General features: G+C 36.5%; 1 protein-coding gene across 1 annotated transcript in view; it reads right to left on the minus strand.

Annotated features, from left to right (window-relative positions):
* Nucleotides 1–19167, minus strand: part of plpp4 (phospholipid phosphatase 4) — a 201472-nt gene that overhangs the window by 22850 nt on the left and 159455 nt on the right. Inside the window, exon 6 of the mRNA XM_051650909.1 lies at nt 13483–13653. Coding sequence (XP_051506869.1) covers nt 13483–13653 — 171 coding nt within the window. The remainder of the gene's footprint in view (nt 1–13482; nt 13654–19167) is intronic.

Here is a 19167-nt window from a genome sequence, read left to right on the forward strand (position 1 = left end):
AAACAATGTTGAAGTCTCTGCGGTTACAGCTTCAAAATGTCAACTGCGTCATTCTCATTATGATAATTTCTGTTAGAATTATGGGATACATTTTGACATTTTAATTTAGGTTATAGAGGCAGCTTCTACTGAATCAACTGAAAAACAAAATGGCTCCAGAATAAAACACATAGTTAAGATGGAAAACTATTCAATTTGTCAGCTCCATCAGAATTTTCAGAATAGTGTGTAAATAAATAAATAAAAAATAAAAAAATAAAAAAATAAAAATAACAACTTTACTGAACACCATTATCATATAATTAAAGACTTTACACTGTTGTTGGATAGATCAAATTAAAATGTGTGTGTCTGATGGAGTTGACACAAATGGCAGTAAGATGTAAGTTATGAATAAATGTAAATTTTCAGAAAAACAAAAAAGTGTTTTTATAAAAACCTGTTCCCTTACATGGTTCGTTAGAGGATACCCTTTTCTACAAAGATGTCAATTCCAAATTGATTTAGTTTTAAAAAATAAAAACTAATATTTTAAACATGTTTTGTCCCTTATCTCAAGAGTCAGTGATAGCATTAATAATTTGTATTAGTAACATCATCAAGTACAAATGCCTACTTAATTCTCAAGATCTTCATTTGCAAATATTTTTTTAATAATTAAAAAATAACAGAAACAAACATCTGTAGGTTTATAAATGTTTTATTTGGCTACTGCCATTAACATCTTAACACATAGAAAGTCATGAGTAATCCTTGGCAAAGGAACAGCTTGACGTGCTGCGTAGCCAGTACAAGTACTTCAGCTGTGCATCTTGTGTCATCAACCCAGAACATAATTGATTTAGTTCAATTATGTGAACCGGCTCGACCAGTTACTTGCTGAGAATTGTCTCAAAAGAACGATTCATTCAAGAATTGGACATCACTAATACAGAGAACAAACTACACTTTCCAACAGCTGACAGCACAAGATGAGAACACGTTCTTGCATTCAAACACAGCTTGATGGAGCGCAAATCCGAATATATGAATCTCAAGACGTGTTTTCCAAAGTGTCTAAGACCGAAAAACTGAATGTTTATGATGCGACGGAATCAAAGTTAGACATTCCAAAAGCTTCTGTCTGACACAGGTGTACAAGCCATTATTATAAATCACAGACAAGTCTCGGACAGGTAGACAAATTCAACTGCAAAATGGATTGCTGTGGACTGAAGGCTACTGATTGGCTTATGTTCAATAATATGGTAATAAACAAGATTTGATTCTAAAGCCAATTTTTTGTATTGCTATATCAATGATTTAGTCGTCTTCCACAATAATGAAACACATTTTAATTATTTGAATATATAATATATACAGTATATATTTAATATATAATAATTTAAAGGTGCACTCAGTAATTAAAAAAGTTGCATCCGGCTTCATCCAAGCCGCTAGTTGTCAGTGTAAGTCCAAGATGACACAAAGGCAAAAGTTACTGAGTGCACCTTTAAATATAACTATTTATAATTATTTAATCATTATATATTAAATTATTGTTATTTGAGTGTCTTTCTGAGCAAATATCTATATATGCGATTAATTGCGATTATTTTGATTAATTAATCGGTATACCATGTAATTAATTTGATTACAATTTTTAATCGATTGACAGCCCTATATATTTGTATATACATATAACTGAATGAAGTGTTTATGTACATAATCATAGTTAGGCAAACGAAAATCTAGGGCATACCCCTTTTTTTGTGGAGATAATTAATGGGGCCAACAACTAATATGCAAGAAAGCTGTAATTTTTGCTATCACTTATTTCAGGGATTTCACTTCTTTTCCTCATGCTTTATTTTCAAGGCAGAAAATCACAAAGCCAAGAAAGAATAGAATAAGACTGCTAATAGTTACAAGGTACTGGAGAAAATGTCATGGTCACTGCTGTCTCTGAGAATGCTGGCATAACAGGATTTTAGATAAATCTTTTTATTTAAATGAAGATCCTTCAAGGTACTAATAATGAAGTTCTGTCATCATTTACTCACCCTCATGTTGTTCCAGAACCATATGGCATGATATGAGGGTGAGTAAAGCCTAGTTTATGCTATGTAAGAAGCCAAACTTTTTTCTCCTGTACAAACTTAAGGTCGCTAAAACGCAAGCAGTTTGGCAAAGTTATACACACAACTGGCATCAGACATGACATCAGCCTGTTAGGAAGTATTTGCTGGCTAGTGGCTACCTCACCCTGCTATCATGGAAACTGTCAATGAGGCTCAGTAGCCACTAGCTAGCTAGCTGGCTAAAAGATATCGTTGTGTACCGAATAAGATAGAAATGACAATGCAATTCAGCTATCGAATGAACACAACAACTCTGACATCAATACAATTGCAGTTTATTTATGTACTATTTAGTTAAACATTTTTTCATGATCCAAAGCACTGTTACTGCTCGTTGACACGCCACAATTGCACAAAGCGGAAATGCCTTGTTGATGAGAGAAGTCAACAGAGAATGGACAGACTAGTTCGAACTTGCAAAGTCTACGGTAACTCAGATACAAAGCAGAAATGCCTTGTTGATGAGAGAAGTCAACAGAGAATGGCCAGACTAGTTCGAACTTGCAAAGTCTACGGTACCGTAGACTTTGCAAGTTCGAACTAGTCTGAGTTACCGTAGACTTTGCAAGTTCGAACTAGTCTGAGTTACCGTAGACTTTGCAAGTTCGAACTAGTCTGAGTTACCGTAGACTTTGCAAGTTCGAACTAGTCTGGCCATTCTCTGTTGACTTCTCTCATCAACAAGGCATTTCCATCCACAGAACTGCTGCTCATTGGATGGTTTTTGTTTTTGGCACCATTCGGAGTAAATTCTAGAAACTGTTCTGTATGAAAGTCCCAGGAGATCAGCTGTTACAGAAATACTCACCAACAATCATCCATGTGATTATCTAATCATCCAATTATGTGGCAGCAGTGCAGTGCATAAAATCATGCAGATATGGGTCAGGAGCGTCAGTTAATGTTCACATCAACCATCAGAATGGGGAAAAATATGATCTCAGTGATTTGGACCGTGGCATGATTGTTGGTGCCAGATGGGTTGGTTTGAGTACCACTCTGTACAAATGTGGTGAGAAGGATAGCATCTCAGAATGCTATTCTTAAATGTGGGTTGGTGTTGATTTGGTGGCACGAGGGGGACCTACACAATATTAGGCAGGTGGTTTTAATGTTGTGGCTGATTGGTGTATCTTGCCTGAAAGGAGGCAAGATAATAGTCCGAGGGTAGCCAATTTTCTCCACAGAATTCACGTCAAGTGAAGTGATGAACTGTTTGGAGGGAGGACTGAATTCACAGTCCTTTGATCATGTTTATAAAAGGAGCCACCAGCGGGGACACCTTAAACTGGCTGGAGGATATATGTGGAATATAGGAGTAAATCACTAGATAATGATCACAATAATTGTTTTACTAACACTGGGAAGCAATTAATCTAATAGAAAAAGACCCGCCCGCGGGGGAGCACTTTAAAATACGAGAGACAGGAAAGAAAACCTCCCTGTGTGGAATCTAGGAATTAATCACTATACAAGTGACTGCAGTACTGTTTTACCCTGAAATTAAACAGCTAGAGTAGTAAAAAGGGCTCGCCCGTGGGGGAGCTGCTTTTCTTTATGATAGACAATAAGAGAATTCTTCTTACATGTGATCTAGGAATATTTCACTAGACTAGAATGATTACAATATCTGTTTTTCCATGACGTAAAACAGCTAAGGTAATAATAAAAAAGGGCTTGCCCGTGGGGGAGCCGCTTATAACAGACAGAAGATCATTCTTTTTACATTTAGTCTAGGAATAAACCACTAGACAAAAAATGCTAACAATAACTGTTTAGCCATTGTAGGGAAGCAGTTTATGTTGGTAGAGAAAGGGCTTCTTCTTGGGGAAACACTTTACTGATAGGAAATATTTCCTCATTTATAGGACTGAAAGAATGTGATAACTGGCTTAACGCTGGGAGGCCATTAACACATGTTCCTAAGGACACATTGTCTCGCAGACACAGTAGTGCTGCATAACTTGAGATAGGATTGATCTCTTACATCAAATAGAGAGAGTCAAAACCTCACAACCAACTTAAAGTTGGACAAAACACAAGAGGTGTTTGCCAAGATGGAACACTCTTTTGTGCAGGTAAGGAAGGGCTTCTTAGTGTAACTAGCCAAATGGGTAGTGTACAAGAAGATCGATGCCACTAGAGCACTAGAAAAAAAAAAGTCAAACTGAACGTGTTTTAAAATAAAACCATGCTTTTGGATTGTCATCTTTGGTTTACTTAATTGATTTCCTTTTATAAAATCATTGGGGATCATCATATGACTCACGTAACAGCTTTAATTGAGGGCTAGTTTAATGCTATCAAAATACAGCTTACTTGTGGAAAGTGTTGACAACATTTCTGTCTTTTGTTTGAATGATTATTTTTATTCCCCATCACATTGTTCTTGGCTACTCGCTATTAAACTTAAATTCATTGTTTCATGCGTATGGGTCATTTATTAAGCAGATCTTTGTTAATTAAATGTCATAGCGCATGCCAACAACAGCCTAGTTTTGTTGAATAATGTGATTAACCAAGTTGTTTAATTTGCTGTAATGTACTTTTTTAATCTTAATGGTGGTGTAATGTAAGGTTTGAGGAAACGACAGAAACACAGTGAAGACACAGACTTTCTGTACTCATAAATCATGACAGATAGAAAAGATCATGACAGATTGAGACCCGATTTTGGTAATAACTTAAAATAGACAAAATACTACTGCTTTTTGCCCTTTGGGGCAGTAAAATTAAGCTTAAGGATACAGTGAACTAAAACTAAATCAAAAACATTGTTTTCAATTATCAAAAACATTTTCTTGACATTTGCCTTTCATCACCATTGCATACCTTTCTCAGACCATAACAAATATTAATTTTGGGCAGAAATGCTGTGTAATTCTGGTTATGACCTTCATATCAAAGCAGTCCAAAATCACTTGCTTAAATGACTGGTGTCCTGTTGCTCTGACCCCCATCATCAGCAAATGCTTTGAGAGACTAATCAGAGATTACATCTGCTCTGTGCTGCCTCCATCACTGGACCCATTGCAGTTTGCTTACTGCAACAACCACTCCACTGATGATGCCATTGCATCTACAATACACACTGCTCTCTCCCACCTGGAAAAAAGGAACACTTATGTGAGAATGCTGTTTGTAGACTACAGCTCAGCATTCAACACCATAGTGCTCTCTAAGCTTGATGAGAAATTCCGGGCTCTGGGCTTAAACAGTTCGCTGTGCAGCTGGATCCTGGACTTCTTGTCAAGCAGATGCCAGGTGGTTAGAATGGGCAGTAACATCTCCTCATCACTGACCCTCAACACTGGAGCCCCACAGGGCTGTGTTCTTAGCCCACTCCTGTATTCCCTGTACACACATGACTGTGTGGCAACACACAGCTCCAATGCCATCATTAAGTTTGCTGATGATACGACGGTGGTAGGTCTGATCTCTGACAATGATGAAACGGCCTTCAGAGAGGAGGTGCACACTCTGACATGCTGGTGTCAGGAGCACAACCTCTCCCTCAACATCAGTAAGACAAAGGAGCTTGTGGTGGACTTCAAGAGAAGAGAAAGAGAACACAGCCCCATCACCATCAATGGAGCACCAGTGGAGAGAGTCAGCAGCTTCAAGTCCCTGGGTGTTCACATCACTGAGGAACTCACATGGTCCGTCCACACTGAGGCCATTGTGAAGAAGGCTCATCAGCGCCTCTTCTTCCTGAGATGGCTGAGGAAGTTTGGAATGAACCGCCACATCCTCACACGGTTCTACACCAGCACTGTAGAGAGAATTCTGACTGGCTGCATCTCCGCCTGGTACGGCAATAGCACCACCCACAACCGCAAAGCCCTGCAAAAGTTGGTGCGAACTGCCAGACACATCATCGGAGGTGAGCTTCCCTCCCTCCAGGACATATACACCAGGCAGTGTGTGAAAAAAGCTCGGAGGATCATCAGAGACTCCAGCCACCCAAGCCATGGGCTGCTCTCACTGCTACCATCAGGCAGGTGGTATCGCAGCATCAGGACCCGCACCAGCCGACTTCATGACAGCTTCTTCCCCCAAGCAATCAGACTTTTGAACTCTTGATCTCTCACGATCAACATACATCAGCACTGCACTTTATTAATCTTATTATCTCACACTGGACTGTCATAAATTATATTCTCTTAACAACACACTGGCAACTGACTATCAGCCGACAGCCTGAATGTCAATACAGTACAATACAACCTACTGTACATTTTATATATACTATATATACAATTTTTTTTTTTATTGTATAATGTGTACTCTATATTGTGTGTATTGTATAATGTACATTGTATGTTATTATTTGTATATTACATTTTAAATTGTGTTGTGTAAATTTGAGGTTTATTGCAGACTGGTATATGTCTCATCACTGTCACAACTGCTATGTTGCTCGGAACTGCACCTAAGAATTTCACACACTATTGCACTTGTGTATATGGTTGTGTGACAATAAAAATGATTTGATTTGATTGATTTTATATCATACATAGGAATAGCATACTATAACTGTTGTCTGAATGACTGATGACAGCATTCTTGTTGATATTTAACCCTAAAATATTTTGTTGCTGAATTCGAACATTTCAAGTTAAGTTTCACATTGTGTAGTGCAGTTGTAATTTCAAATTATATAATTCAGAATACAAGACTTGTGATATTAACAACAATGTTAACAATACTAAGTCGAATCTTTATACATATGATTGAAGAAATATGTTATAATTATTTTACGAACTCAACTGCTAACACTGAGAAATGCATCTGTTTACGGTTGTCATTCGTTACTCTGGGAGATAAGCGATTGGCTGCTGTCACTGTTTGGATGCTAATGATTGGCAGTTGCCAGCAGCAGGTTCCTCCTTCTCTTCCGACAGCCATTGGCAGACACTTCCTGCTGCCAGCTGCCTTTTTTTTCTCTCTCTGAAGTTTGACTGTAGTTTAACTACTTTAAATTATTGATTGCTTGAAGCTTGGCAAACTCCAGTTTTCAACTAGTTTCCCCAACACTGGAGTACATGGTAAGATTGAGAGTGATCATCATGTATGTGACAAATGCATAAAAAGTATAAAAGGGGAAATATTGCAATTCACTGAATTCTGAAAGCAATTGGGCACACTGTGTTACTTTTCTCTGCATCTTATGTTGGTTATATGGCCCTTTCCTTCATATCATTTCATGCATCCTCTGGTCTTCTCATTGGTTTTATCAAGTGTCTTTGCATCCTGTGATTGGTTGTGATTGATGGTGACAGTGAGCCTGTGCAGATAATACACAAACTGACATGATTGATAACTATGCAGGGTATCATCTACAGTCAGTCCAGTGAGCTGTAAAACTGATGTGAATGTTAAAGCTCACAAACAACTGCTGAAGCTTGATCTGTGTGTATCTTGAAGCAGAAAAAACTCCAACAAATCATGCACTATCAGTGTGATGTTCTAAATGTCTATTTGTCAATGGACCTCTAGAATGACCAGAAATGAAAAAAGCCAGTTCATAACAGAACTGTCATTTTATATTATACAGAACAATTAGGGCTGGGCGGTTTTTCAGATTTTTCTGATTAATTCGAATTTGCATTTTGACACAATTTTTTATTTATTTTTTAAATCGAGAAATTGAGATTTCACAAAAAATATTGCAAACGCTATAGTTAGATATATTGTAAATCCACCAAAGGCTGAATAAAGAAGTGAAAAAAAATCCATAGTGCTTGTCTTAATGCCGATCCCGTTCTGACCAGCTGCACGTGTGTGGAACGTTCCAAATGAACGTGACAGGTTAACAACACAGAGACTGATATAAAAGACAGTGATAATATTCCCAGTGTGATTGTACACAGTGTGATTCTAGCTCAGCTTCGTCCATCATGCAGGTATACACCGGCTTAAGACCATAACTGGCCTTGGCATGTGCATGTTGATGAAAGGTCTCATTTTCTTTTTACCCATAAAAAAGCGTTAGTTACGTGACAGTTATTGCGCTTCATTTCAAATCATGGAGAGGCTATATATGAGAGAATCAAACATCCATCACTCTTTTTGCCATGATTCAGATAGATCGCTAATTACTGCTTTGTTCTGTGACGTGTTTCAAGTGTATTGTATCTATAGCCAACATCTGGCAAGCGATCATTTTGACAAACTTTGCTAGTTGAATTGTAATGATAAATTATTTCATATTGCTGCACTGCTCAGCGCGAACCGCTAAATTATCTGTGTCTTGTTGCTGTATTGTTTGTGCACTGGAAGCTTCTGTTACCAAGACAAATTCCTTGTATGTGTTAGCATACTTGGAAATAAAGCTCATTCTGATTCTGATTCTAAAGGCCTATTGTTTGATATATACAATGAGTACTTTCTAGTTAAACATGATAATGTATAGATATTGATTTCTAGATAACTTTCTAGATAGATTTGATTTAGATAAAATGAATACATACAATGGCTAATAATTATTTTGCAGTTTTCTTATACTATTATTTCTGAACATCTGGGTTTATTAGATTTTAATTTATTTTACATATACACTCTGTTGACAACTTCCCCTTGTGGTGCATTTGGTACATTGTAAATTTTCCTTGCACACCTTTGTTTCCTATAATGAAAAGAACTTGGATTTCTCTAACCAGGTTGCCTTGCATTCTAATAAAGAACATAACATTTGAATCATGTTGGAGTACATTTAAAAGTTGAAAAAATCTAATCATGAACTGTGAATTGTCCATAAGTTTGATAAAAATTGAGATTTTATTTTTTTGCCATATCACCCAGCCCTAAGAACAGTGTCATGAGAGACACTGATTTGAGGTGGTTTGTGGAATTGTACACACAGACCTGATACTAGCCATTAGCCAGGTGGCTATAATTACAATAAAGATGGAGCGGTCTTATCATCTTACTGTAAAGATTCCATGTCAAAACTAAAGAATCTATGCTTGCATGTTTTCTCAACTTTACACTGCATACCAACTAACGATAAACACATTTTAATTTTAATTATCACTCTGTGTGTCTTATATGTCTTCAAAAATGTTTTGTCCATCAAACGCATCAAAATGCACAACTACACGTCATCAATCTACACATAAATACCAAACAAATTGAATTAAAGAAGTAAAGTTCGTTTTATTTTCGCAAATAGCCTTTTTACTCGGCTTAATGAATGCACTCTTGCTTTGGTAATAACTTTTGAGACTTTTGAAAAAATTTTCTGACGTTGATTAGCAAATATAAATTGTCTGATCTGTTAAAACACATGGATGGTGATGACGGGGGCCATTTCCTCGCGCTGTCAGCAGGCGGTACGGCTGTTGATTCTGGGCGGGCTGGCGGAGAACTCAGAAATGTCGACTTGATTGAAGATGGAAGAGAAATCTTTAATCTCTTCACTTCTGTAGGCCAACGGATGAAGATGCAAATTGCTCAGCGGTCTCCTTCGGATCCGTTAGAGTGTTCGGTTGAACACAGAGTAATCTCAACTCGTCCAGCGAGATGGAGATCGTATGGCTACAGTTTCGAGTCGGACATTACTTCCTTAAGCCACGAGGTTGCACCGGAGAGCAGCTACGTCCGTATTCGGTGAACAAAGTCGCTGGAAGCAACTCTGGAAGCATTTCAGAATTATTTGAAGTCCTGATGATGTCATGTTTGAGGGACGTTCTGTGGTGTGCCTCATCCAATAGGAGTTGAGAGCTCGATCCTTTAGAGGGCAAGGCTTCATGGATCTGTAGTCTGTTTTGGACTCCCTTTGTTTGATTTTGGCGCGATTTTTGTCAGTAAAATTTACGACTTAGAAGGAGGGGGCTTGAGGAATGTTTTTTATGACTGTTAGGCCTGCCTTTGTCTTCTATCTGAATACATGAGGCCCAACACTATTAAAGTGAATTTGTATTTATTTGTGCATTAATTTGAACTGGTATGATGTACCGTGTATTGTATTTTAATGTGTAATTTATTTTGTCCCGGACAAGTCAATTTTTGTATTTGCCCAACCAGAAAAGTAGCCTGATTAAAATGTAAATAATGAAAAAATAACCGTCTATGTTTGTAATATAGTCTAGGCCTCTGTCACTTATTACAAAGTACATATTTCAGGGCCTGAAATTCAATGCAGGATTGTGGATATTGGGAACAATTTTAAACATTCCTGCATGTTTCATGTTTATATTGCGGGGGAATTTCCACACCACAGTATTTTATTCACTTTAACATGTAGCTGAGAATTGGTAAACCAATCCATACAGATGAACAAATCAAATCAATAATCTTGTCTTTGTATCAAACTGTACTATCTTTTTAGCCTGACAGAGAAAGATAATAGAGGATAGGGAATAATACTGCATGCATAAGTGTTTGTCTCTCATGTTTTTCAATTTCACAGCACAACTAGTTCCTACTCCATTTGTCAACAGATGCCTACATAAGAGTGCATTGCAGCAAAAGTTGTTCTCAACTTTTGGTCACATGACGGTGCTTCACTATCGGAAACCCTTGTGTTTCCCTCTCCGTCCTTCCAATGCACCATCCCCATTGAGATCAATGCATTCGCAGCATTCTCTGACGCACCATAAACTCTTGTGTCTAGGCACTCTTAGTCTTTTTCACAGTTCTGCGTTTTTCGCTTCCGGGGTGGCCCTAGCAGGGTAAACTTACTTCCAATGGTAACTAGGGATGGGTATTTTGGTCATTTTGTCTACTCAAAGTAACTACTCGAGTACTCTTCGATAGACATGTACATATACAGTATGTACATACATATATGCTATACGTCTTTGGCTGCTGCATTGCGTGTTGTTGTTCTAGTGTCTATTAATTATTATAGGCTGTTATAATGTAGTCTGTTACAATAAGTACACAAGAGGGAATAATCAAAATATAATGCATGATATTTTGTCATTATGTGAAGACTCGCTGGCCAATTCAATGAAACAATGCTCAGAACGCATGTCTCTGTTCTTCCTTCAGGTTATGGCAATAAGCTTAGTAAGTGTGCACCATGTATCTGCAAACCGCAGTTGGTGTGATTGGAGACGCAATAACCACTGCGTTTTTAAAATGCCATGTTAAGTTGAAAATAGTTTTGAAGACACTGCGTTCTGTTCCATTCAGCTGTGCTCCATCTAGATGTTTGAAAGAAAGATTTCGCTTTGTGTGTGTGCGCACTCTTCTCGAGAGTGTAGAGTGCTGTCTTTGCCCCGGACAGAAAGTCACGCTGTACTCTGATGGAGTTTGTTGCTGTGATGATTCATGCTTCCATTTAACTCGGAATTTTAAAACTCATACTGGGAAAACTGCAATGGAACACCACGTTATGTTGGACTTAGAATGCTGAGATGAAGGTGTGTGACATCACGCAAACATGTCGGCACATAGGGAGATTTTCAGTGAATTATAAACCTTCACTTTTATTAAAGGGATAGTTCACCCAGAAATGAAAATTCTCTCATCATTTACTCACCCTCATACCATCCCAGATGTTTATGACTTTCTTTCTCCTGCAGAACACAAATTAAGATTTTTAGAAGAATATCTCAGCTCTGTAGATCCATACAATGCAAGTGAATGGGTGCCACAATTTTGATGCTCCAAAAAGCACATAAAGGCATCATAAAAGTAATCCATATGTCCAGTGTTTTAATCCATATCTTCAGAAGTGATATGACAGGTGTGGGCGAGAAACAGATCAATATTTAAGTCCTTTTTTGAAAGAAGTTCTTCTCCCTGCCCAGTAGGGGGTGATATGCATGCAAAATGTGAATCACCAAAAACATAAGAAGAATGTAAAAGTGAAAGTTAAGGTTAAATTGGACATTGACTGAGCAGGGAGGAGATTTTATAGTAAAAATAGACTTAAATACTGATCTGTTTCTCACCCACACCTATCATATCACTTCTGGAGACATTGATTTAACCACAGTCATATGGATTACTTTTATGCTGACTTAGGTGATTTTTGGAGCTTCAAAATTTTGGCACCCATTCACTTGTATTGTGAGGACCAAAAGAGCTGAGATATTCTTCTAAAAACTTAATTAGTGTTATGCTGAAGAAAGAAAGTCATACACATCCGGGATGGCATAAGGGTAAGTAAATGATGAGATAATTTACATTTTTGGGTGACATTTTCCTTTAAATAAAATACAATGAGTCAAAGTTTCTATATTATTATATGACAATAAAAATTGTTTTGCAAACATGTGCAGAGACAGGTGTTCAAAACACGGTGGATTAAACTTTCTTTTGATGATCGTAAACCTGAAGAAATAAAGCTAGCATTGCTGCATCATTTATCAGTTTGGTTGCTATGAGATGTCTCTGTTGACAGTCAAGGTACTGTTGAAAATCACAATGTAATCAATCTAAAAAATAAGGCCCCTCTTTGATATATTTGTGTTTAGTTGTTAGGAAGTTGTTACTGAATTTTGAATTCAGTGAAAAGTCACATCACGCCTTTTCATTATCAATCATTGTTTTCATAATCTGTCATTTCTGTCACTTCCGGGTACTCTGGAACTCGAGTGCTCGTGCCCATCCCTAATAGTAACAACGGCCATTGAAATGTGAGCAAGATCTGCTGAAATCAAAGTCCTCATACAAATTAAATACCTTGTAAATGTTTGATCTGAATTTATGCTTTGTTGGCAACAAAATATAAAATATTTTTTTATTTGTGCTTTTCCCCAATATACAATATTCCAAAGCAGCTTTACGGAAAATCTGCTGTAATATCTGTAACGTCTCAAAAACATATAAGCTATCATTAATAATCAATTCCCATATAGAAAAAGAAGTGAATGTGATTTACTGTATACTTCCAGAACCAGACTGTTAAGCTTTGTGACGTTGAACTGTATAACTGACTGTTGCCTCAGGCAATGGATTTCCTAATTTGCTGGGCTAGTTTCATGTATGACTCAGCACTTTTCTCACATTTCTTATTACATGATAAAATGATTTAAACTCACATCAGTATTCACTTATTTATTTGGTAAGTAGCTGTGCAATAAGCATTGTGTCTATATCCTGACCACCCTGTCATAGTTTATTGTGTGATTATGACCAGCTGACTCTTACTATATTTGTATTAATAATGTATTTATTGGATCCATAACAAAAATAAACTGCTCTTAGTGTGAGATGCTTCCAATACTACAGTATACTTGTGGTGTGACTGGTAGAGCATGGGACTAGCAACACCAAAGTTATGGGTTTGTTACAGAGGAAACACAAACATACTGAAAAAAAAAAAAAGATTTAATGACTCTGACTGCCAGAGGAGCACAAGCATGCACTGGCATAATGGTTGCATGGAGATGTGGAGGCCTCTGACCTTGCCAGTGATGTTTGTAGTCGCAGGTGCGGGACAGGGCGATCATCATGGCACTATACAGAGGCAGAACCACGGCACATAGACGCCAACTGCGCCCACGTCCACTGTCTGTGAAGCACTGCAGCTTGCCCGCCAAGTAGAATGAGGTAAAGCCCAGACCAGAGAAAGCAACTAAGGGAACAGGTGAGAGAAAAAGAGAAATTTGGTAAAAGTACAAGCAAAGTACTGTGAGAAACAACCTCTTAGGAAACAAGTAATCTCCTTAATATTTATGTTGGCTTGTCAAAATATTATTATTATTATTATTATTATTATTATTATTATTATTATTATTATTATTATTCTGAGCCAAAATTTAAACTGTATCTCCTCCTAGAGCTTTAAAGCTACAACCACCAAACTCGGGTCAGACCTTCAGACTGTTCTGACTCGGGTTGCTTTCTCTTTTCTAACTGATATTCCTGTATCGGACTTCCGAACTGGACTGATTTTAAATTGACTCCCATTCAAGGTGTGAAAACTTTTCCCTGTAATAACTCCTTTAGAGGATTCAGTCTACTTACTATCACTCCACCACTCATACTTTCTATCACTCCATCACTCTCTTTTCTATCTTTCCATCACTCCACTCTTTTTATTCTTTCTTTCACTCCATCACTTTAACACCCTAGCAACTGCATACAACCTAGCAACCATTTAGTGCACCCTAGCAACCAAAACCCAATGACTGCCATTCAAAATGGCTTAGATGGATATCTCCTGATCAGAATGTCCAACAGACATGAGAGTTGGCATGTTTGAATTGGGTGAGCAATCAGTCTTCAAGTATCATCATGGAAACTACTCAGCCATGCCCTAGCAACCAGTTAGAGCAACCTAGCAACCAAACCCCTTTGACTTCCATTCAAAAAGGCTGAGTGTGATATCTTCAGATCAGAATGTCCTACAGACATGAGAGTTGGCTTGTTTGAATTGGGTGAGCAATCAGTCTTCAAGAATCATCATGTAAACTACTTAGCCACGCCCTAGCAACCATTTAGAGCACCCTAGCAACCAAACCCCACTGACTTCCATTTAAAATTGCTTAGATGGTATCTCAGGATCAGAATGTCATAGAGACTTCATTGTTGCTTGTATGACTCAGAACAGCAAGCAGCCTTCTTGGTTTCACAGTGGCAACTGCCTAGCAACCACATGGGCTTACCCTAGCAACCAAGTAACAAATAAAATATCTCTGCACCAGGACATCGTAGAGACTTCCGGGTTGACTTATTTCACTCAGGATGGCAAGGAGCTTTGATAAGTAACACCCTGGTAACTGCTTAGCAACCAGATGGGGTTAACCTAGTAACCAAGTAACAAATTACATATCTCTGCATCAGAACATTGTAGAGACTTCTGGTTTTGTATATTTGACTCAGACTTTTGAGTATCACTTTGGTAACTGCCTTGCAACCAAATAGAGTTACCCTAGCAACCAATTTGCCATTCAGAAAAACAAGCAAGGGGTAGGGATGCATAGGACTTCTTGCAGCTGGCTGTCTATCTGTATGATGTTCCTTCTGTCTGTCTGAATGTAAGACCTTCAAACTTCCAACTCTTCAAACTATAAAGGCTTTGTCAAGCCAACATAAAGTTTGTCTTCAAACTTTACTATCTAGTTGCTATTGTTTCTCTTTGACACCAATGAGATAAAATGCACTATTAAGATTCTACTATTAAGACTACTTAATGTTCAGATGTTTCTCCTGAGGTAAAAATATCCAGTACCTCATTTGTCTCTTCTAGAGTAGTAGTTCTCAATTTATATATATATATATATATATATATATATATATATATATATATATATATATATATATATATATATACAGTAAGACAAAATACACGTGTTAAAAATACATTCTCTGAAAAAACCTAAATATCTTATGCAGTGTTGTTTCTAAAACAAGATAGATCAAATTGATCTTGTTTTAAGGATTTTTAGATATTTTTACAGGAAAACAATACAAAAATGATTATCAAGAATATAATTTTTGCCCTAATATCAAAGGTCTTACAAGAAAAAAAGAAATTATGATCTAACGTGAATTTTCTTGATAAAAAAAAATATGATCGTGCCTGGTAACGTGCATGTAAAATGGCTAGAAATAGCATTTTAGCTTAACGTAAAGCTGACAATTTACACAAGGTTTATTTCCATTTCTTCTGCTCCAAACTTACATTAAACTTACTTCTCTGTCTGCACGTATGAATGTAACACATCATAAGAAAGTTCAAATGCACTTTGGATCATATCATTTATATGTATAAATTTTTTCCATCTGAAAGGACTAAATATTAAATGAAAAAAATGACAATAAAATGCAAAGTAATCTCTTCAGTAATCAAAAGACTTTTTGAATGTAACTGTATTCTAATTACCAATGATTTAAATTGTAACTGTAGTGGAATACAGTTACTAATATTTTGTATTTTAAATACGTAATCCCGTTACATGTATTCCGTTACTCCCCAACCCTCTGTGTGTGGTGCGTGTATGTATGTATGTATGTATATATATATATATATATATATATTTATTTATTTTTTTTACTTTTGTTCATGGTTTTTGAGGATGAGAGCATGTCAAGGAACCTGTCCATGTTGGCATCTGTCCAGTGCCATGTTCAGACTTTTTGGGCTGGGGTGGCCCACAGACTCATTCAAGGGTGGCATGAAGCATAACTCAACGTCCCTCATATTATTATTATTATTATTATTATTATTAATAAGAAAATAATAATAATTGTATTTAATTTTATTATTATAAATATTACTACTACTACTTCTAATAATAATAATAATAATAATAATAATAGGATATGAGCATTTTCAGGAATTTCAATAGTCAAATATTATTTAGTTAAAGATGCACTCATCTGTAATTTTTTTGTTCACGCCATCTTGGACTTATGGTGACATCTAGTGGTGTGGATGCAGCATTATTTAAAATCAAGTTTCAGGTACAGATGCCATTGTAGGAATTCAATATTCACAATCTGCCATGAATAATTTAATACAAGAGTGAAAGTGTCCAATAACAAGACAGTTACTGAGATTCAGCTTGTCATGTGATTGTAAAATGATAGCCCCTATGAGGGCGCCCTTGCCCCATGTAGAATACAACAGCTTTTATAAGGTTACTGATATGACTAGAGTCCTCATCTTATGTGAGTGGTCATGACGTTATACATACAGTATGTTTCAAAATTACAATTAATTTCTTTAGGAGTAAAACTTTTTCAATGGGGAAAAAAGTGCACCTTTAAATTATTGATTAATTTTGATTAAATGATAATACTGCAAAACACAGAAGACTCCAAATAGCATGTATTTTTTTATTTTTATTTTTTTTATTTTTTTATTTTTTTTTTTTTTTACATTTGGTCATTTTTTGTATAATTTTAATGTATTTAGTGTCTCTTAAAACTGCATAAATGTTATGGACACTTCTAATATTGTTGCTGTCTCTTTAAGAACATTGTTAAGTAACATTGAGCACACATTAGTTCTGTGCAGTTTTGTGAAGTTTTGGAGAGATGGAAGTTACCGTAGCGTGATGTAATACTATCAAGTAGGCTATTTTGTTCTATTTTAAGACAATAAAGATAATAGTAAAGATATGAATTTCTCTTATTGTAGGCCTACACAGTGAAGAATGTGCATACATTTCAGCTTTGTGTACTCAATATAGCCATGTATTGGGACTGCCAAAGGTAATTTGATTATTTAATTAAATGTTGCTTTTAAAAATAAAAACTTAATCTACTTAATTTTATTAAAACTCTTTCCCTGATCTCCAAAAAAATAAAACTTTTGTTTTATTTTTTTTAAGAGACGTACTAGGCTTGATGAATAAGGACTGAATGCATTACATTATGAAAGGAAATAAATTCAGTCTATATGAAGATGCACATTTCTGGAATATCAAACATTGATAGGCCTATTCATTTTGTTAACTCCAAAACATGATTATGACAAAGAACCTGCCAAAGTTTACAAAGTTTGTGACATTGTTTCTTTTTAAAGATATTTAAAAACTTTGTTTGAGGCAGATAGTTGTAAGTAAAAGAGATATCCCGCATGTTTGACAAAGTGCTTATGATGCACACCCCCAAAACTTTGTGATTTAACATGTCTGTCAGACATTAACATTTGAATAAATTGTCCATTAAACCATACTGAACTTTATGTACATTTACGTTTCTAATGTTGGCAACTCCTTAATAAATCCTTCATATGTGTCCTCATTCATTAGGGTACTTTCATAGGTTATTAATGTTGAATAATTGTTATTAAGCATTTATAACAGGTAAAATGTCTCATTATTTGGCAGGTATTGCATGAAAGTCACCTTTTTATACATGTTGTTGTACCTGCATATTAATGATTTATAATGCATTTGTATATGACTTATTAGTTATTAATAACCCCTCTATAATCCCTTGAAAAATGTAACAGTTATGTAAAGAATAACCCCTAACTATGCACATTATGTGTTTAGATGTTATCATTTGCATTTAACAGTTTTTACACTGCTGTCTGCAACCCCATCGGAATAGACCTGCCACCCATTTTTGGACCTCAACAATGTGGCAAACTGTGCTCAGATTTGCCAAGATGCCAAAGTCTACAATCTAAAGTCAGAGTAATATGACTAAAAATGAACTCCAAAATTTCTTATCAAACTCTTCCAAGACAAAATTATCCCATCTACTTTGTGCTATCCAAATCCATCTTATAGGTCTATTACTCTTATAGAGTTGTCTCTTTTGTGTCTATTTTTTATTTCTCCAAAGACACCGAGAGATGTAATGTGCTATTATAATTCATCGCAGATGGAAAATTCTAATCTGGCTAAATTCACAGAGCAGAGCTTGGATTTTGGCTTCTGCAACACACAGGGCAATATAACTCTGTAGCCTTCATGATCCATTTAATTCTACACAAATAGTAGATGCGCCTTTGCTTTAACAATCCTTATACCCTGTGGAAAGACAGAAATGAAAGTGGTATTTCCTGCATACTTGCCACTTTGTTTTTTTTTTTGTTTTTTTGCTCTGTCAACCTGTTGCCCTAGCAACTTGAGGCAATGTTGTAGAACCTAGATAGGTTTCTTGCTCTTGCATTTTTCACATTTGTACATTAACAAAGCCTTAACAGCTGTGATGTACTGGAAATGATCTTAAATGGAGATTTGGAATTTCATCACTATTTCAGCATTATTAAGCATAACTGCTAAATATACTGGAAGTGAAATAATGCATTAGGCATCTGAGCTGCCCACTGGCTGTGTCTGAAACCAGGAAAATGCTGCCTCTGGAGGATGTATATGGAGTTTGGGACCAAGGCACATCTGAATCCAATGTTTGTGTCACATCCTGTCTACTGAGATAGTATCGTTGTGGTTTGGTTGGACTGAATGAATGCTGAAATTGTAGCAACGATATGACATTATGCTGCCTCAGAAGCCTGTCCAAAACCAGTTTCCGGAGGTACCTTTGCACGCAAAGGCTGACTGTTGAGTCATTGTCTGATTGGTCAGCGAGGCAACAAGGTAGCTATCTTTGGATTCGGACGCAGCCACTGTCTTTACTGCATTTGTAGTCACCACATTGCATCACTACTGCACAACCTGGTCTC

This window comes from Myxocyprinus asiaticus, chromosome 23 (genome assembly GCF_019703515.2).
Source record: "Myxocyprinus asiaticus isolate MX2 ecotype Aquarium Trade chromosome 23, UBuf_Myxa_2, whole genome shotgun sequence".
In the NCBI taxonomy this organism is placed as follows: Eukaryota; Metazoa; Chordata; class Actinopteri; order Cypriniformes; family Catostomidae; genus Myxocyprinus; species Myxocyprinus asiaticus.